This window comes from Stegostoma tigrinum, chromosome 27 (assembly GCF_030684315.1).
Source record: "Stegostoma tigrinum isolate sSteTig4 chromosome 27, sSteTig4.hap1, whole genome shotgun sequence".
Classification (NCBI taxonomy): Eukaryota; Metazoa; Chordata; class Chondrichthyes; order Orectolobiformes; family Stegostomatidae; genus Stegostoma; species Stegostoma tigrinum.
The window spans coordinates 39,723,553-39,744,881 of NC_081380.1; the positions used below are offsets into that span (position 1 = coordinate 39,723,553).

A 21,329-nucleotide genomic window follows, 5' to 3' on the forward strand; every position below is an offset into this window, starting at 1 on the left:
TCCAGTGCCTTAAACTGAAGCAGTTACATTCACATTGAGGTGCTGACCTATGGCTTCTCAATGCCTTATATACCATAACACTCCTTTGTTTACTTATATGCATAGAGGGTTCTTAAGTACAGCTCACTACCAACATGCCTAACACCTCTTCCATCCCATTCTCATCCTCAGCTGGTGACTTCCATCTCACTAATGTCATTTTACGGGTGTGACCAATTGCATCATCATGATTTGCATTAATCCCATTAAACTGCGCTGTTCTCCAATGTGAACTGCTACACCCCTACAGAGAAGGCTCTTGTGGTGTAGTTATAGTAAGCCTACCTCTGAGCCAGGAGGCCCAGGTTCAATTTCCACTTGCTCCAGACTTGTACCATAACTTTTCCAAACAGATTGTTGAGGAAAATATCAGAAAGGAATGAGTCCCCACCTGATGGACATAGTTTGACATCATGAAACATTTGCCATATCAGTCAAACCAACAGTAATTAATTGTGCATTAACATGCAAATGTTATCTTTCAATACAGCAAAGATAACTCACACAAATGTCTCAGCAATGCTCCCAGCACATATGTGATCCCAGCGCAGTCTCGAGTTCTCTAACCACTGCCTCCTGTGTGTCTATCCCTCTCTTCCCACTCATGTGAAGCCATTTCCTTTAATGTAATACCTACTTTAACTGTTTTCCATGTTAGTATCTCTTTGCCTATAGAGGTTTCATTTTAAGTATGATCTTTAAGAATTATGAATTAATTCTTTGAATGTTTGTCATTGTTGACCTACCATCAGATATCAGGGTTCTGACGAAGGGGCACCAGACCCGAAACGTTAGCTCTGACTTTCTTCTTCATGGATGCGGCGAGACCTGTTGAACTTTTCCAGCAACTTCTGTTTTTGATCAGATATTTCAAACTAATTTCTAAATCTAACTCAGCCAACTTCCAATTCATACCTATGCAGTTTACTTTGTCTCAATTTAAGTTTCATATTACGTTCAAGTTTTGCAAAATTGCATTCAAACTTAGTGTAAAATTTTATCAAATTATGATCACTCTTCCCAGAGGTTCATTACAACAGCACTGATAAATTATCCTTGGTCTGCTGACTCATCTGAAAGTCTCATAGTGCAGCTGAGAGTGTGCTGCACTGAGTGTGTCAGCCTGGATTTTTATGTTCAATTTTCTGTCATGGGGCTGAAAGCCATAACCTGCTGACCATCAAATAAAAGCGCAGACTAGCCAGTATTTTATATTTGGACTTTTCAAGTTCAGGGCTGCTATAGCTTGGGCCATATAGGGCCTCAAAAGTCACATTGAGCATAATTCTAACACAAGCCTGGTTCAAACCTTCGGAGGAAACTTAAGTGTATAAACATCTTTACCATTTTAACTGGCATGAACACAATGTCCACTCCTAACTATTTTCCATGTTCTTTTTTAGGCAGCATTTCTTTATGTCTTAGAGGTCAAATACCTTCAGAACCAGGTAAGGTCACTAAGTATGGGAATGGCACAAAATTACTTCAATAAATAAGGGATTGACGGACTCTGTTGGCTGGTTTGTATTGCAGACTGATGTGGGTTTCAATGCCTGCACTGGCTGAGGTTACTATGAAGCATTCTCCTTCTCAATCTCTCCCCTCAGCTGAGGCACAGTGATCCTCAGATTGAACCATCACCAGGCATCTCTCTCTTTAATGAGAGAGCAGCCCCATGGTCCAGTAGGTATATGGTGATTTTACTTTAATGGATCACAATATAATACAGACTTGGTCAGAGTCAAAAAAAAACTGCGAATGCTGGAATCCAAGATGGACAAACAGGAGGCTGGAAGAAAGCAACAAGCCAGGCAGCATCTGGACGAAAGAAGTCATCGTTTCAAGTATCACCAGTCTTCAGGACTGAAATCTTGACTGCTCCTTTCCTCCACACGCTGCCTGGCTTGTTGTTTCCTTCTGTGACCTCTTCAGCTTTTCGGTCACACCATTAAACAAACCTGCTGCTACAGCCCCGTAGCTCCTATCGTCACGACCATCTCATCCCTCACGACCTACAGGTACATCGTAAACCCTCAAACTTCGGACCCACCCTCAAAGCTCCATACTCATAACACCTTCAATGCCTCTAGAAACAATTCTCTCTCCAGCCCTCTGTACAATGCACCGGCACCTTCACTTGATCCCCTCATCCCTCACTCGGCTCAAGCCCTCCCTTTCCCGAACTTGCAGAGGACCTCTACCCTTCTTTATTCAATGCAGAATCCACATATTCAACAAACGACCTTTCTACTTCATGTCACCCAGTAAAAATCATAAGTTTGCAAGACTCTCCTCTAGCCACTCAGCATTCACAATCTGTGCCCTGTTTCAGGCCAGCTCCAGGCCAACCCCATGACCCACGCTGCTGCCATTATGCAAGTGCAGACCTCATCCTGTACTGAACCTCTCCGGCCTGACTCCGCTTCCAGTTCCAGTCCAGCACCTGCGCCTCCGCAACCATCATCCAGAACCCACAGTAATCTACCTTTGACCTCCGTCTCTGCTGCAGACCACTCCACAAACGCTGCCCCAAATTCCACCGGCAAAATGACTGGGACCAGGCTCAACTTCCCTGTAACTTCCTCCTCCACTGTGAACACTTTCCAATCAACACACGGGCTCCTATCCCCAGGGTCACTCCTGGTTCCTACTACTGACCTGCAGCTAGCCAGCACACTTCTCCCTCCTCATCCGTCCAGCCCCACAATACACCCTACACCTCCACCTCTCCTCCTTCCTCTCTACCTCATCTCTCCCTCCATCCACTCCTCCATCCCACACCCCACCCTCCCACTCTCCTTTCCCTCCCACAACTACCACACCCCCACCATCCAATCGTCACTGTCAAATGCTATTGCCCCTCCTCTTCCCCTCTGTCAGCCTTCTCGAGACCCACCAACCCCCAAAACCCAAACCCCTGAACCTTGCTTCATACTCACCACCTCTCCTGACCTTGAGCTCTGTGAGGCCAAATGGTCTGTCCTCAGTAAAGGGCTTACGCCTGTGCCCCTCTGCTCCCACCTCAATGAGTTCTGTGCCCACCACGACATGGAACTCTTCTTCCACAGTCTCCGTCTCCATACTTATTTCTCCAATAAAGAATCTCAACCACCCTCTGGGGACCCCTTCTCCCGCCTCCCACCATCCTCCTTCTTTTTGGACTCCCCTTGGTGACCTCTTACCCGCCCTGGGCCTCTTCGTTGCCAATACGACAATGACCACCTTGATTTCTTCACCTCTGCTCACCCACTGCATCCTCTCCGCCTCCAAACGTGCAACACTTCACTCTCTCTGCACCAATCCCGTGTTTTACTATCAAACATGCTAAGAAAATCAGGGGCAGTGGTAGTCTGGAGGACATACCTCTTTGTTGCAGGGGCCCAATGCCAACTCTCTGGCACCATGTCCTACCTCCCCACTGACCACGAGCCCACCATGGCCCATCAAGCCACCGTCTCCCACACTGCCTATGACTCATCACTTACAGTAGCTTCCCCTCCAACTGCCTCGACCCTTATATTACCCCAGCCCCACACTGCCCAGTTCTACCTCCTTCCGGTCCTAAAGGAGGGTAATACTCGAAACGTTGACTGCTCCTGTCCTGCAGATGCTGCCTGGCCTGCTGTGTTCTTCTGGCCTCCTGGAAGATATAGTTTGGGAAAATTGGTTTTGATGTCCTGATAAACCATTTTAGGGCCAAATTGGATAAAAGATGACTAAACCTAAAAAGGTGTACTTTCTGAAGAAGGGCCCCTACCCGAAACGTCAGCTTTCCTGCTCCACTGATACTGCCTGGCCTTCTCTGTTCCTCCAGCTCCACACTGTGTTGTCTCTGACTCCAGCATCGGCAGTTCTTGCCATCTCTAAGAGTTATTGACCAATATGTGATCTTCTCTCATCCTTCATCATTTAACGTGATCAGCATATCCTTCAATACTTTTCAGTTCAAATCACTTATCTGGTTTTACCTTAAAGCTGTCCAAGCTAAGCCCCTCAGACTTGTGGCTAGATAAATGAACGTGATTCCTCAGGCCAAAGGGATCAAATGGGAATATTTCCAATTCTGTTGCATGAACAGTAACCTGGTGGAGTCAAACGTCAATCTAGAAACGGTTCAATTTTCATGCCACAGAAATAAAAGGGTTAAAATCAGATGGTTTTCATCTGGATTTGCTTTGTCAGATTATCACTGAGACTGTGATTGTAAAATTACCACACTGTACTTTTGGTTTTTTTTAAGTCAGTGTATCAGTTTCCAGTCGATTCTAAGAAGAAGCACCTTAGCATTAGCACTTTGATTCTCAATTCCCCCATTGGACGATGTCTGACCTTGTTTCACTTTGTTTTCAGGATGTGAGCAATGCTAAAAAAATGGAACACTTGTTGTCTGCCCTGATATGGGGGGAAGCCTTATATTGCAGCTTCTCAGCTGCAGGTAATCCCATGATCATTTTAGATAGGAAACACCAAGGTATTGACCCAGGACAATGAAGGATCAACTCTTCAGGACAGGAGGATGCGTGCATAGGATGGTGTTCCCATAGTATTGTCCTAGTATTTTTTTTCCATGGTAGATGCTTGCTGTTTCGGTTCTATCAAATAGAAGTGGGTGTGAATCTGCAATACACCCTATAAATGCCATAGATCTTATACATGCATAGATACTGATCTATCTGTGATGTTCCAGCAATGGGTCTGATCTAAATGTGGCTGAAGTTATCTGCTTGATTTTGGAGGATGGATAGGTACCACAAATATTGGCATTGGGTCAGCAGTTGTACTGTGTCTTCTTGGCACCTTCTTCATGCCACACTTCCTGATGATGTTTTGGTGGGCACTTCCAAGAATGACATTATTGTTTTGTTCCCAGGGGATTATCCTGCCTCAGATTATCATTGGCTTCTTAACTAACATCATAAATGCTGCCATCAATTACATCCTGCTATTTGTACTGATGCTAGGAGTGCCGTAAGTAGTATAAACCTTTCATTTCGAAAAAAATATTTTCAATGGAAGTGCCATAGAATGATGATGTATGCGTAAATTGAAACTGCCTTTATATTTGCAAACTTGATGTTTTCCAGGGGCTCAGCAGCTGCTAATGTGATTTCTCAGTACTGCCAAGTTATTTTCCTGTTTGTTTACATTCGATGGAAAAATTTGCATGAAAAGACTTGGGCAGGTAGGTTTTGGGGGCATATCACATTTTGGGCAATGGCATGAAATTGACAATACCCAGTTGTCCACATACTTTCTCCAATTCCCCTTCCCAATGAAACCTATGCCTGGAAGTCAGTGGTGAGTGGGGCTCCACAGGGCTCTGTCCTTGGGCCTCTACTGTTTGTAATTTTTATTAATGACTTGGATGAGGGGATTGAAGGATGGGTCAGCAAGTTTGCAGACAACACAAAGGTCGGAGGTGTCGTTGACAGTGTAGAGGGCTGTTGTAGGCTGCAGCGGGACATTGACAGGATGCAGAGATGGGCTGAGAGGTGGCAGATGGAGTTCAACCTGGATAAATGCGAGGTGATGCATTTTGGAATGTCAATTTGAAAGCTGAGTACAGGATTAAGGATAGGATTCTTGGCAGTGTGGAGGAACAGAGGGATCTTGGTGTGCAGATACATAGATCCCTTAAAATGGCCACCCAAGTGGACAGGGTTGTTAAGGAAGCATATAGTGTTTTGGCTTTCATTAACAGGGGGATTGAGTTTAAGAGTCGTGAGATCTTGTTGCAGTTCTATAAAACTTTGGTTAGACCGCACTTGGAATACTGCGTCCAGTTCTGGTCGCCCTATTATACGAAAGATGTGGATGCTTTGGAGAGGGTTCAGAGGAGGTTTACCAGGATGCTGCCTGGACTGGAGGGCTTATCTTATGAAGAGAGGTTGACTGAGCTCGGACTCTTTTCATTGGACAAAAGGAGGAGGAGAGGGGACCTAATTGAGGTATACAAGATAATGAGAGGCATAGATAGAGTTGATAGCCAGAGACTATTTCCCGGGGCAGAAATGGCTAGCATGAGGGGTCATAGTTTTAAGCTGGTTGGAGGAAAGTATAGAGGAGATGTCAGAGGCGGGTTCTTTACACAGAGAGTTGTGAGAGCATGGAATGCGTTGCCAGCAGCAGTTGTGGAAGCAAGGTCATTGGGGACATTTAAGAGACTGCTGGACATGCATATGGCCACAGAAATTTGAGGGTGCATACATGAGGATCAATGGTCAGCACAACATTGTGGGCTGAAGGGCCTGTTCTGTGCTGTACTGTTCTATGTTCTATGTTCTATGAGATACATTGGATAGCATATTGGATTCTCTTTCCTTGTAAAACTCTCACTTATTTGAAGCTCTTTATTTCTTGATCTGTTTCTTATTTTCTCTCTCTGTTCTACCCATCCTTTCCTGCCACATGCCATGTTACATTCCTATGGTGCTGCCAGCTTCCCACACCATGGGCCATGTTCCCTGTTTGAGCCCGGGCAGGGAGAGACAGCAGGCCACAGATCACAGGGGAAGTCACAGGCAAATGTGTCCCAACTGATCTGCACTGCTGCAGTTTCCATAAAGCACGCCCCATGAGGGCTGCTTCTTACACATTGCATAGTCATCCCTGACACTGACACATTTCATGTAGAAAGGATCCAACTGGAAACACCTCAGGGTCGGTTAGAAAGCTGAGTTGAGTTGGTTGATACTAATGCGCTTCATCTTTGATGTGCCCTATATTCCTTTCTCTTGATGAGCTTCTCAGGTGCTTTCTGTGCTGTGTTAGTAACTTCACTGATATCTCTACAGGATGGTCCACTGACTGTCTGCAGGAGTGGGGTCCCTTTCTGCAGCTGGCAATTCCCAGCATGGCCATGATATGTATCGAATGGTGGTCTTTTCATCTTGGAACATTCCTCGTAGGTAAATAAATTATCTCACTACTAAAAGAAAATCACACCTTCCACTATATTAGAGCCACAGTTTTAAACTGCTGATGTTACAGGATTTATGGTACAGAGCTCGGGATTAATGTTCAGAAAACCAGAGTTCAAACCCTCCATGACTATTGGTGGAAATTATGTTCAGTTTGAAAATCTGAAAAGTAATGCTAGCAACGATCCCAAAATGACTACTTGTTCCACTTATGCTTTGACTTATATGCATTTGTGAGAGGTGGGCATTGCTGGCTGGGCCAAAATTTATTGCCCATCCCTTATTGCCCTTGACAACGTCAATCAGTAACAGTTCTGTGGGTCTGCAGGCACATTTAGGAGAGACCTCATAAAGAATTTATGGTGGCCTGGGTGGAAGTGTCACTGCATTAGTAATCTAGAACTCCAGACCAATGCTCGGGACATATCTTACCTCCGATTATTGTGAAAGGTGAACTTGATAAGAATCTAGAATTAAAAGCTAGTCTAATGGCGAGCATGTGTTGATTGTCATAAAAACCCATCTGGTTCACTAGCGACAGAGATATAGGAACTGCAGATGCTGGAGAATCTGAGATAACAAGATGTGGAGCTGGATGAACACAGCAGGCCAAGCAACATCTTAGGGCCACAAAAGCTGACGTTTCGGGCGCCCGAAACGTCAGCTTTCCTGCTCCTAAGATGCTGCTTAGCCTGCTATGTTCATCCAGCTCCCCACCTTGTCATCTCTGGTTCACTAATGCCCTTGAGGGAAGGAAAGCTGCCATCCTTACCTGGTCTGCCCTATAAGCGACTCCAGACTGCAGCAATGTGTTGGCTCTTAACTGCTCTCTGAAATGGCCTAGCAAGGCACTAAGTAATGTCAATCACCAGTGATTTGTCTAATTGGCCTTTCACAACTGGAAATGGCAGGTTTGCAGAGCTTAGATCTGATCTATTCATGTGGTATCGGTTGGCTCTGTCCACCACATACTGTTTATGCTGTTTTGCTTGCAAGTCGCTTCACCAGGTTCTCACCTCACTTTAGGTGGGCCTGGTGCTAATCAAGGCATACCATCCTGTACTGTTCACTGAAACCAGGGCCAATTCTTTGGCTTGTTGGTAATGATAGAGTCGGGGAAATGCTGGGCCACGAGATGGTGTTTGAATACAATTCTGTAGCTGTTGTCCCACAGCCCTTCATGGATGCCCAGTCTTGAGCTACTGGATCTGTTTGAAATCAGTATTCATTCACAGGATGAAGGTATCACTGACTGGGTCAGCATTTATTGCCTTAATTGGCCAGAGGGCAGTTAAGAGTGAACCACATTACTGTGGGTCTGGAGTCACATGTAGGCCAGCACAGGTGAGGATGGCAGCTTCCTTCCCTAAAGGACATTATTGACAATTTACAATGGAATTCGTGGTCATCACTAGATTCTTAATTCCAGATATTTATTGAATTCAAGTTCCACCCTCTGCTGCGGTAGGGTTCAAACCAGGATCCCCAGGAGTTCTGAGGAAGGGTCACTGGACCCGAAATGTTAAGTCTGATTATTTCCTTCATGGATGCTGCCAGACCTGCTGAGTTTTTCTAGCAACTTCAGTTTTTGTGCCCAGGACGTTACCTGGGTTAACAATCCAGTCACAATTCCACTAGGCCATCGCCTCCCAATGAATTCCATTCAGTACAGCGATAGTGCCAGCCTAAAATGCTGCAGGGTATCCTCAATGTGAAGACGGGATGTTGTTTCCACAAGAGCTGTGTGGCAGTCACTCTTAACTGAGGCTGTCTTGGGCAGATGTGTATGATGAGGATGAGGCAAGTATATCTTTCCCTCTTGTTGGCTCCCTCACTAACTGCAGCAGATTCATTCTGGCAGCTAGCCCCTGTAGAACTCCACCAACTCCAGCAGTAATGCTGCTGCCAAGCCATGCTTGGTAATAGTGGCACCCATGAGTTTGAAAGATCTGCAGAATGCCCCAGACTCTGACCCTGTGTCTCAGAATAAAGGAAGGGTTTCCTTCTGGGCAGTTACTCTGTGTGTGAGAGCATGCCACACCCACAAAGACACGTTTACATTTATACAGTGCATTGTGGATCTCCCAAACTATTTTATAGCTGGAGAAGTACCGTTGACATGTAGTCAGCTGGTAATGTCGGAAACACTGGAGTCCCATGGCTCGTTAGTGTAAAGTTGACCTGTCTTGAAAAGCTTATTTGAGAAAGCAACAACGTAAAGGAAGGAGCCCTGGAAACACTGGGTGAAAGGTGTGCGTATCGGTTCGGTGAATATTTGACACTGAAAGCCTTGTTCAGTTCCAAACCTCGATTACATGGAGAGCATTTGACATTTTGTATATGTTATGATTAGCTGTACCGTTGCGGAATTAAATTTTCCACTCCATTTTGTTGTTGACCACAATCAAAAATTTTAATTTCCATAAAATGCAAGTACAAGATGGGAACTCACTGAGCTCCCCACTGCAAAGCTAGGGTGACAGCAGAGAAACAATTTGAAAATCCCCCATCACCCCCCAAGGAACCATGATGCTATAGGTATTTCAGGACAGATTCTGTCTGTTTTGGCATTGCACTATTGTTATCAACATTTAACTCAATTGTTTCAAAGCCCGTATCATAGTCATGTATCAATTTCGGCCCTTGATGAATTTAAATTGTACAGCTCCTATAAGAAGCTGCTGCAGATATGATGGGCTGAATGGTCTCTTCATTGCTGCCAAAGTGAATATTTTGTTTCTCAGTCCATGCTGCCTGCCCTGTTGCACATACTGGACATTGCTTAATGAAATTACAACCCAAAGTAAGCCACTTTGTTTAGCAGGTGGTTCAACACTGTTCATTGCTAAGTTGTTGATCTCACATTATCTGCCGTTGGGAGTGAGAACTTGCAGATCAAGCATTGCCTACATTGGGGAAGGAAATGTGAGACATAGTCATTTCCCTATTGTTCTTAATGCACGCTGGATGGAGCTTCTGACCAACTCTGGCAGACCCCTGGAACCCTGACATCTCCCCATCCTGTCAGATCCAGGTCCTGGAGAGAGAGCGGTAGAGTGAGGGCAGACATGGAGACAATGATTAGAAGGTAACTCGATGTTGGCAATCACTCGCAAAATGAAGCAAAAACACAAGATGTGGCTTGCCTTCTGTTGAAACACTTATTCCACAATTTTTCTTTCTCTTTGGAAGTGCCAGTTTGCTTTAATAAATTTGAATTTTCTGTTTGTTCTTTCTTGTTTGCAGGGTTAATTAATGAAGTTCAACTTGGAGCCCAGTCCATTATTTTTCAGATGATCACAATAGCATACAGGGTGAGAATGAAATTCTGTCAATGCCTAGAGCGTTTTTAACTGAAGGGTCACAATTTTAATGCAACAAGGGAAGATAATTATTAGCTACAATTTGGAAAAGGCGCTAAATTAAGGGTAAACAGTTTCCTTTTTTACCCACACTTCCAGGAAGGGAGCGCATTCTGTATTTGCACCTTAATTAATTTATTAACTTAAAATTGTATGCTTGAAGAATCACCAAAAGGCAATCAAAGAAGGAGGCAATTCAACCCCTTTTGTTAGCAATGATGCTAGCTCTTCACCTCCAGCACTCTTCACTAATTCCATTTCTTCACTCTTCCACTGTTTTATATTCTTCCTTTTCTAATACTTATTCAATTCCATTTTAGTCAGGTTATGGTCTCTTTATCTCTCTCTCTCTCTCTCTGTCAATAGCTCTTTATGTTCCATGTTCGAACACCCTTCTCTGTGAAAGCATTTTTTATAACCTTCTGCCCCCACCCCTTTTGTCCTTCATGCCTGGATAAAGTGGTAGTACAGAAATAACCCTGAAGGATTTGACATCATGTGCCTGGCACCCATCTGGATCGTTCATGGCACGTGGAGGATGTTTTCAATCTGCCATCGAGACACTGTAGTGAAAGAACTTCCAAGTACCTCACTTCACTCTTCAACAATTAGAATGTTTCTATAAAGCATATTACCCAAGGTACCTCTTGCGAGCAGTATCCATCAACGTTTGTTAAGGAGATATTAGGACAAATGGCCAAGAGCTTTGTCAAAATGGATGCTTTAAAATAATGTCTTAAAGTGGTAATTCCCAAAGTTTCGTCCACGGACCATTGGTAACCGATGAATGTCCACCGTCTGATCCTTGAGCCGGTGTAAACTACGTGTCACTGAAGCTGATACATTGGCACAGCAGTTTCTTCCGGACTAAATGAGAGGGAAGAGAACAGTGCACAGGTAACGGTTGCTGCTCTTGTTCCTGCAGGTCGCTGTAGGATACAGTGTGTCTGCAACTGTTCATGTAGGGAATGCACTTGGAGCCGGTAATCCACAGCAGGCTGTAAACTATGCTAAAGTTGCTATATACTGCGATGGTGAGTCTCAACAGTTTAAACTGATATGAGGGTCTATATGTCAGCCCATGGAACATATACGCAAATATTCGAGTTTTTATAGATTAATTGACTGTCTGACTGTGACTGTCTGACTGAACGTGACTGTCTGACTGCGACTGCAACAGTCTGACTGCGACTGTCGGTCTGTGACTGTCTGATTGTGAATGCCTGACTGTGACTATCTCACTGTGGCTGTCTGACTGACTGTGATTGTGGCTGTGTGATTGTGGCTGTATGATTGTGACTGTGACAGTCTGACTGTGACTGCGACTGTGACTGTCTGATTGTGACTGTGACTGACTCTGACTGACTGTCGTGACAGTCAAATCGTGACTGTGACCGTCTGACTGCGACTGTTGTACTATGACTGTCTGATTGTGAATGCCTGACTGTGACTTTCTGACTGTTACTATCTCACTGTGGCTGTCTGACTGTGACTGACTGCATGATTGTGACTGTGGCTGTCTGTGACTATCTGATTGTGACTGCGACAGTCTGACTGTGACTGTGACTGACTGACTGTCGTGACAGTCAAATCGTGACTGTGACTGTCTGAGTGTGATTGTGATTGTGACTATATGGCTGTGACTGTATGGCTAACTGGCTGTCCATCTGTCCAACTGACTGGGGGTACAGAGAGTGTGTTGGAGACCTAAATCACTAGAATGTGACACATCATCAAACTGTCTTAAATATCTCGTACCATCATGAGACCTGTGCGGTATTACTACGGAACTCATTGAATTATCAGTAATCAATGTAACCCTCACCATTGATTCAATGGCCTCACCTTTTATTTCCACCTGAAGGGTTTAGCTGCTTTCTGGAAAATAGACGCGTATGCATCAGCATCCTCCATTACCTTCCAAATTGTTCCTTCTTTCTTGAAGAGCCAAGACAGAAACTGGTGTGGGCTATTTGACTACAAGATTTATCATAGCTGAGCCCAATTCTGTCCCAGCCTTATGTCTACACACAAGACATTTCTGCTGGGGTTTGAAAACAATCTACTAGTTTTAAGACTGTAACATCACATCCTCTTAGATTCCCTGGGAATGCGTTGGGGGTGCCACAATGCTGGCATCCTTGCACAATGATGTTTGACAGGATTCCCAGGAATTCTGACCCAGTGACCATGACGGAGTAATGATTGCATTTCCAGGCAGGATGGGGTGGGAGTTGGTTGGCCATTTGCTGGTGATGGTGCCCCTGCTACATTGTCTCTCCTCTCCCTCCCTGGGGCAGCAGGAGAAACAGCTGATGTAACATTAGCGGTTGCTGCATCCCGCAAGTTTTGCATTATAGCAGGCACAATGCGGAAACAGTGAAGGGCATGGGCACTGAGTCTAATGCCAGGGGAACAATAATGTATTAGAAAGTGTTGAGTGCTGTTACAGCTATAGCAGGGGACATCCTTCATCTGAGGCCTTGAATAACCTTTAATAACCAGACTTCTCTCTTGTGTTCTTAGAATGATGGTGTTAACATTGTTTCCATAATTGGGTAATGATGAACTTCCAGGAATTTGGAGTGATGGTACATTCAGCACTGGTCTTGCTAAGGAAGGTCACAGGGAGCTGACGCAAAGTCCTATTCTTAGGATGGTGATTAACCCGGCACTTCTGCTATGTAAACCTTACCTGTCATTTAACAGGCTAAGGCAAGCTTTTATCCAGATCCTTGTCTAAGCTGCTTCATTACCAGAGAGTTGGTAATGGAATTGCAAACAGCAAAAACCATTAGCAGAGACCTCCCCTGCTGACTGTGGCATGGAGCACAGAAAAAAAATGGCTGGACTAAGACCTCAGTGTAAAGTTCAGGATAAATGAAACCTGTCCCCTTTCTATTCTGCCCCATTTTGGGACACTGAGGCCATTTCTGCTACCCCACACAACCCCCACTCCCAGCCAATCCCCAGCCCCGATCAGTTAATTCATACCAAACTGTGAGTGAAGATGGGTCATGCCCTCTATATGCTGCGATGGATCCTTAAAATGGCATTATAACCTCAATTATTTTGAAACTTGCATGTTGAATTTTGTGTTAGTGGCATATTGGTTTCTCTGTGCAATGAATAACTTGTCAGTGCTCCTGTAGTCATGGTGATCCCTTCTAAAGCTACTTGGTAGAGAGGTAGTTTTCAGAACTAATGTGCCTTGTGTCCATTGTGAGATTGGTATCAATGTGGACTTCACCAGTTTCAAAATCTCCCCTTCCCCCACTGCATCCCTAAACCAGCCCAGTTCGTCCCCTCCCCCCCACTGCACCACACAACCAGCCCAGCTCTTCCCCCCCACCCACTGCATCCCAAAACCAGTCCAACCTGTCTCTGCCTCCCTAACCGGTTCTTCCTCTCACACATCCCTTCCTCCCACCCTAAGCCGCACCCCCCGCTACCTACTAACCTCATTCCACCTCCTTGACCTGTCCGTCTTCCCTGGACTGACCTATCCCCTCCCTACCTATACTCTCTCCACCTATCTTCTTTACTCTCCATCTTCGGTCCGCCTCCCCCCTCTCCCTATTTATTCCAGTTCCCTCTCCCCATCCCCCTCTCTGATGAAGGGTCTAGGCCCGAAACGTCAGCTTTTGTGCTCCTGAGATGCTGCTTGGCCTGCTGTGTTCATCCAGCCTCACATTTTATTATCTTGGAATTCTCCAGCATCTGCAGTTCCCATTATCTCTAAACAATGGTGCATCTCAGTTTCTGTTAGAAACTTCCAGTCTTACTTCTTTTAAGCTTAGAAGGAACACCCATAGCTTATAAATAAAGCGGCAATTTTCTTTTAATTCCAGTTTGTGGCTGTTCTGCAGAGGCCCTTGGGTGAAGATGACTCTGTAAAGGAATCCTTCTGAGAAAGAGAGAAGGTAGTAAAAATAAGTTACCTTGGAGCAAGGAATACAAAATAGGTCCAGACCAAAAGCATTTGACTAAAACCTGAAGATGTTATTTGAAGCTGAGAAAGTTTAAACTCAGTTACCTGGTTTTCTAGACTGGGAGTTGAAGTTACAGTTCAAGGACCTTTCTTTTTCACAGCAGCTGATCCTTGCTGGTAGCTGATCTTAAAGCTTCAATTATCATTTTTAAAAAAAAAAATGTTGCTATGATTCCAGCTGATGTTTATTACTGGAAAAGTTAAATTCCAGACTGAGATCCAGCTTGATAGATCATATTTTATTTTGCTTTGGTTTTAACCAGGTGGTATCTGACTAAAACATAATACTTCAAAGTTGGAGATTTTGTTTCAACAATAAATGTAAAATTTGTTATGCAAAAGGAATAAAAATGAAATGTAAAAACCTAATTTGTTTATGTATAACACTAATTTAAACAGTATAAATATGATTCCATTAAACCCAAATCACTCCTTTACTGGTTTCAAAACAAGAGAAAATTAAAGTGAATCCCTTATACAGTACATCACAATCCTTGTTCAGTATCCATGACAGAATCTCTTTCTCTAGCACCTCAATAGGTTTGAGGTAGCAATGAATTTAGCTCCTAGATTAGAACTCCTGATAAAATGTTAGTTCCAGGAATAAGTTAACAAACTCAGCTTCAAATACTCTTCAGTGTTTTAACCTAACACTTCTGTTCTAGGACTATCACTAACTCCTTATTCTAAAGTAATCTAGTTTTACCTTATTCTCCCTTTCTCAGGAATATTGTTGTATGTCTATGTGTCAATGCAAGGACTTTACAGAATTGCGTGCAACAAATTGAAAAGAAAAATTCTAAGTTATGGGTATGTTCCTTAAGCTTAAAATAAACCTCCAGAAATTTCTACCACAAACCTTGAGTACAATTGTCCACCTTACTAGGTCACAAAGTCCTAAAATAAACACAAACCCATTAGGCTGCCAAAACAGCCCTGTTTCAAAAGAAATTTTAATGGCAACATAAATATTTACAAGTTAGGTCTGTCTGATCTCTTTACAAATTTCAGTACAATTTGGAGGAACAGCACCTGATGAAACACCCACTGATTTTTTAAAAATTGTTTCTCATTTTTATTCTTTTATCAGTTTTTTGTTTGGAATGGTCAAATGGGGAATTGTGAACTGAGGCTAACTTGTGAATTTTGTGAAACTGCTTGCGCTAAAAGGAAAAGGACAGACCAAATAAGCTTTTGTTTGTGTAGGAGGCCAGGCCCAGAGGTTAACTGCAGACTGATTCTTGATCAAAATGGTCTACAGACAAAGCAGCTCAGAAACAGCATTGTGTTTAAACAGATAGAGAAAGTTGGCTGTTGACTGGGAATCAGTTCTGGCAAGTCTGGAAGAGAATCTATGTTCAAGCAGATTGCATACATTGAATGGTAATTGAAGCATCAGAAAAAGATGTTCAGTCTATTGGGTGGATCCAGAGTTGGAGTTGTATATGAGATAATGGGAACTGCAGATGCTGGAGAATCCAAGATAACCAAGTGTGGAGCTGGATGAACACAGCAGGCCAAGCAGCAACTTAGGAGCACAAAAGCTGACGTTTCGGGCCTAGACCCTTCAGAGCTCTGATGAAGGGTCTAGGCCCGAAACGTCAGCTTTTGTGCTCCTGAGATGCTGCTTGGCCTGCCGTGTTCATCCAGCTCCACACTTGGTTATCTTGGGAGTTGTACATGAACTGTGTTTTCTGGAGGAGATGCTGACAACACAACAGGAAGTTGCAGGCTTAACCTCTCTCACCAACATTTGGAAGCCCAGAGAATTGAAAGCTGATTTAGAAGTGTTACTATCTTTACTTGAGTAAACTGAGAAGGTGACCCTGGTTGGCAATTTCAGATAAGCAACCTATGACTGTGAAACAATGCAACATGGAAGCCGTGTAAGTAATCTGATCACTTTAGCGATTTTCTTTTATTTATCCCTGAACTGCATGTGCTTGTCCATCTGTCTTTTATACGATTGGAGTCTGAAAGCAAATGTTTTGGGTTCAAAGCATAGACATTAATCATATTACCTTGTTGTTTAACTTTTCTCTGTTAAAGCTTTTGTGTAAATAATAAGTTGTTAAGTCTTTTATTTGAGATATAAGGCCAGTGTCTGGAATTAATTTATCACACTGTCTGGGATTGGATATTGGCAAGTCTAGGAAGGAACAATTAAACTAACCATTGGGGCTCTTCAGTGGTTTAATTTGGCTATGTTGTGAATACAGATGTAGAAAGGCTGATTTGGCTCAGTTCCTATCTCCGTGTCACAACACTCCTCATCTTGTGACCTGTAGAAACCTGGACTTGACATTATTCTCAATAATTTTAGACTATAACTGCTGTAACATTCCATTTGCCAGAATTCTGATTTTGGTTCTAGAACTGGTTTAGAGCTCCTGTGAGCAATCTGGATTTTTTTCACATCCTATTACCATGCCCCTTCGCCTTTCAGGATTCTTCTCTTTATTATTAAATCACTCCTGCCCCCAAATCCTATTTCAGAAATCCCCTTTCATTCTGTCCTCACATCTCCCTTTTACTGCCTGTGTTCCTTCTGCTTTCAAACCTGTTTCATCCTCAATCATTCTTGGATTAGTTACAGTCGAAACTCAACAACCTGGATTAATGGGGGGTGGGGGGGGGGGGCGCGCAGTGCGCAGGGGAGATCAGCCACTGTTACCGTTCCAGGGAGCGAGGCAGACATAGAGAATGGGAACAAACCCTACCACAGTCAAACAATTTGAAGGAAGAACTTTGAACACGAACCTTGAGATACAATTGTCCAACTTACTAGGTTGCAAAACCATAAAACAAATAAAAATCCCATTGGAGTAAATTAAGGACAGGATCAGAGAGTGTGAGGCATCCATCAAATCAAATCCAGACAGACAGGCAGCATCAGGAAAAGTAGAGAGGAAATGGAGATGTTTCAAATGACAAAAAGGAAGAGAAAATAGTGGCTGGCAAATTCCTTCCAAAATATGGCGTGGAGCTTCAACTACGTTTTGCTAATGAGACATTTTCTTTTCCCACAGTATGTATCTGCTTAATGAATGCAGTGATACTTGGAGCGGTAAGGACTGTGGTGGGTTATGTCTTCACCAATGACAAGTCAGTAAAAACAAATATTCAAACATAAAAATTCATTAACACTTGTTTAGCAAATGGTTGAAAGTTTCTTAACATCCCTCTTTTCATTTTCCAGAGAAATTGTTCAGCTGGTTGCAGAAGTACTTCCACTATCTGCTACGTTTCATTTCTTTGATTCTGTATCGGTGAGTGTTCCAGGATCTGTATAGTATAACTAGAGCGGGGAGTGGTATGACATGATGGGTTTTTTTTCCAGATTATTAAAATATAAAACAGGGTATATGTATGGAGGATTGTCCTGATGGGCTGGGCCAAAATTGGGAGCCACACATAGAAAACACAGTCACCAATAACTCCAGTAGGGAAATCAGGAGAATCCTCTTTAGCGGGAGGGTTGGTTTCAATGTGGAACTTACTAGCACATGCTGCTGTTGTGTGGAATTATTTCTTCTTAATTTAAGGGGAAGCTGAGGAGAACTGGGGAGTAAACTCGCCACCGGTTGGAGTCATACCTCTCATAAAGGAAGCGCTTCCCTCCTATAGAAACCATAGCACTTGCTTAAGTGTGCAACCCTTGTGTGATCTCTATAACCACATTGTCTTTGTCTGTTTTGTAGGGTGTGTGTGGTGGAGTGTTAAGAGGAGCTGGGAAGCAAAAATTGGGAGCGATCGGCAACCTGGTTGGATATTACCTAATTGGATTTCCCATTGGAATTGCCCTGATGTTTGCTGTAAAACTCGGTATACTTGGTATGAATTTCGTTAGTTTATCATATTGATCTTTACTAGAAATGATCTCATTGTACCCACTCTCAATAGAGTACTGAGGATATTGGCCCATTTTGGGATGACTAGAAGGAGATGGACATTGGGTGGGTGTTTCCCCTTTGGGTGTAGCCAGCCCTGTATGGTTTTTGGGACTAAAGTCAATCAATACTCTCTGTATCCCAGTACATACAATACTGCAATCCCATGGTCATTTCCATCTGTGGCCATTGACCTTGGAATATTGGCCAAAGGTGAGCATCAAGCTGGGCTGACAAGGGTCTGGCCAAAGTCCACACACGGAAAATTCCAATGTGGTAGATAATGATTAGGCGTGGGATCCCCGGCTGAACTCTTCATGGGGCAAATCCCATGGTGCTGAGGCTAAAGGTAGTCAAATCATGGAAATATAAAAGATAGGAGCAGGGGAGGCCATTTGGCCCTTCGAGCTTGTTCTGCCATTCTTCATAATCACAGCTGATTGTCCAACTCAAGAGCCTAATCCTGCTTTCTCCCCACAACCTTTGATTCCATTGGCCCCAAGTGCTATATCTAGCTGCCTATTGAATACATTCAATGTTTTGGCATCAACTGCTTCTGGTGGTAATGAATTCCACAGGCTCTCTATTCTCACCAATAAAGGAATGTAAAGGGAAAGCAACACTGGACAACCAATGTTGTCCCTACACTCTCACTGCATCTTTGTTATTTTGCAGGTCTCTGGTGTGGAATGCTCATTTGCGTGTTCATACAGTTAGCTTTCTTTCTGACAGTGATTTACAGAATCAACTGGAATAAGGCATCTGATGGGGTAAGACGACAGAGATTATTTACTGCATCAATTGGTTTCTGTAGGATGCTTTTCCTCCCACCCCTTTGTCTCTTCGCATTGTGTTCTGCAGTCAGTTGGCAAAACAAATGCATCTTCCATACAAGAGATAACAAGGTGTAGAGCCAGATGAACACAGCAGGCCAAGCAGCATCAGAGGAGCAGGAAGACTGATGTTTTGGGCCTAGACACTCCCCCATTTCTGAAGAAGGTTCTAGGCCCTAAACATCAACCTTCCTGCTCCTCTGATGCTACTTGGCCTGCTGCGTTCATCCAGCTCTACACCTTGTTATCTCAGATTCTCCAGCATCTACAGTTCTATTATCTCATCTTCCATACAACTCCAGCTGTCATTCTTCATCTGGCCAACAGGGGGCTACTATCCTTGCAAATGAAAAGGAGTCATAAGAATCATAGATGTATACAGCATAGAAACAGACCCTTTGGTTCAACTCGTCTGTACTGACCACATAACCTAAATTAACATAGTCCCACTTTTCAGCATTTGGCCCATATCCCTCTAAACCTTGTCAATTCATGTATACATCCAGATGCCTTTTAAATGTGGTAATTGTACCAGCCGCCACCATTTCCTCTGGCAGCTCATTCCATGCACACACCACCCTCTGTGAAAAAGTTGTCCCTAAGGTCTCTCTTAAATATTTCCCCTCTCGCCTTAAACCTATGCCATGTCGCTTTGGGCTCCCTCAATCTGGAGAAAAGACCTTGTCTCTTTTCCAAGATAACAAAGTGTGGAGCTGGATGAACACAGCAGGTCAAGCAGCATCTAGAGTGTTCCCCTAAGATGCTGCTTGGCCTGCTGTGTTCATCCTGCTCCACACTTTGTTACCTCGGATTCTCCAGCATCGGCTGTTCCCATTATCTCTGATAAAAGATTCAGGTTTGCTGCTAATAATTGTTACTAATCTTGAAAAGTGAACTTAAATCTTCATGGAGAGTCAAAAGTCTCCAAAATATTAAGCAAATTTCACATTTTAAAAGTTGTTTTCTTCTTCTGAAAGTCAGTTTGTCTTTATCTTATCATAAAATATTTGAACATATATTTCCCTCTCTGAATTTGAAGATTTGATGTGTTTTAAGTTTCTGATTCACTGAGTGTCAATTTGACTTGCTGACATCAATTCTGCTACACGCCAAAACATAGCCTTAGAGAACTTCCTGCTGCGGTGCTTACCAGATTCCTCAGTTGATAGATTTCCTTAGGCAGAGCTCTTTGAGGTTAGTGCTAAGTATCCTTGCTTTGTTGCTGAGCACTAAAGTCCAGGCCAACAGGTCTTGGGGCTTGCTCCTGATTCAACCCTAGAAATGTCAGGTCTCCAGAGTAGATTAAGTGCACAATTAGTGATCAGTTAATTCCCAGTAATTAGCAGATATAGCCATCCTTCACTCATCATGATAACTGTGTGCTTTGTTAAAAGGCTCTGCTTAATGCAGGTGTGATGAAAGACGTGGTCACTGCAAACAGTGTCTCTGGTGGTCAAATGCGGGATATCTCAACAGGTAAAAAAGGAATGTTGTGCTGACTTTAAATCACCTTGCTAATTAACTAAAATGAGTACATGGTAAACTTTCATAGTATATATTCATTAAGTTACTCAAAGCAGCAATTTATCACAGAATTGATGCATGCAGGAAGTCATTCAGCCCATTGTGTCTGTGCTAGCTCCCCAATGAGCATTATAATATAGTGCCATTTCCCTGTTCCCTTGTGCATTGTTTCTGTTCAAATAATCAGCCAGAGCTCTCTTCAGTGCTTCATTTGAAATTGCTGCCACCACACTTCCAGGCAGTGCATTGCTTGTTTGTGTGCAATTGTCTTTTATCTCATTTGCTACATTTGCAAATCACTTTAAATCAGTGCTGTCTCATTCTCAGTCCTTTCACATGCAGGAACAATTTCTCCCCGCCTGTTCTATCCAGATCTCTCATCTCTCACCAAAGCCTCTTTCCAATCTCCTTTCAGCTTTCTTCAGTCCAAGAACATCCTCATAACTGAAGTGGCATCCCTGGGGGACAATTCTAACTCATCTATCAAGCTGAGTAGCATTGAAGAAATTCCCACTGCCAAAGATGCTGTAATTCAGCACCTTGTTCTGAAACCTACCCCTATTGGAAATCAGTGAGGAGAAAAATAACTCTAAAACCAAATGACTAAAGTTATGTAGTACCCAGGAAACTAAATGTACAATCGGTATACAAGAAACTGACAGGCCATTGAAGGAACTACTGCATGTTAATTTACTTAATTAGATTTTAACTTGGTGCAATTGATTCATTTGATTCCAAGGAGCAAATACTTTTCCACCTGTTTAAAAACT

General features: G+C 43.4%; 1 protein-coding gene across 1 annotated transcript in view; it reads left to right on the plus strand.

Moving 5' to 3' along the window:
* Window positions 1–21,329, plus strand: part of LOC125464687 (uncharacterized) — an 84,976-nt gene that overhangs the window by 57,024 nt on the left and 6,623 nt on the right. The window contains exons 24-34 of the mRNA XM_059655331.1: window positions 1,443–1,487; window positions 4,910–5,007; window positions 5,124–5,221; window positions 6,834–6,947; window positions 10,206–10,273; window positions 11,247–11,355; window positions 17,342–17,417; window positions 17,512–17,581; window positions 18,014–18,146; window positions 18,878–18,972; window positions 20,430–20,511. Of these exons, the coding sequence (XP_059511314.1) occupies window positions 1,443–1,487; window positions 4,910–5,007; window positions 5,124–5,221; window positions 6,834–6,947; window positions 10,206–10,273; window positions 11,247–11,355; window positions 17,342–17,417; window positions 17,512–17,581; window positions 18,014–18,146; window positions 18,878–18,972; window positions 20,430–20,511 (988 nt within the window). The remainder of the gene's footprint in view (window positions 1–1,442; window positions 1,488–4,909; window positions 5,008–5,123; window positions 5,222–6,833; window positions 6,948–10,205; window positions 10,274–11,246; window positions 11,356–17,341; window positions 17,418–17,511; window positions 17,582–18,013; window positions 18,147–18,877; window positions 18,973–20,429; window positions 20,512–21,329) is intronic.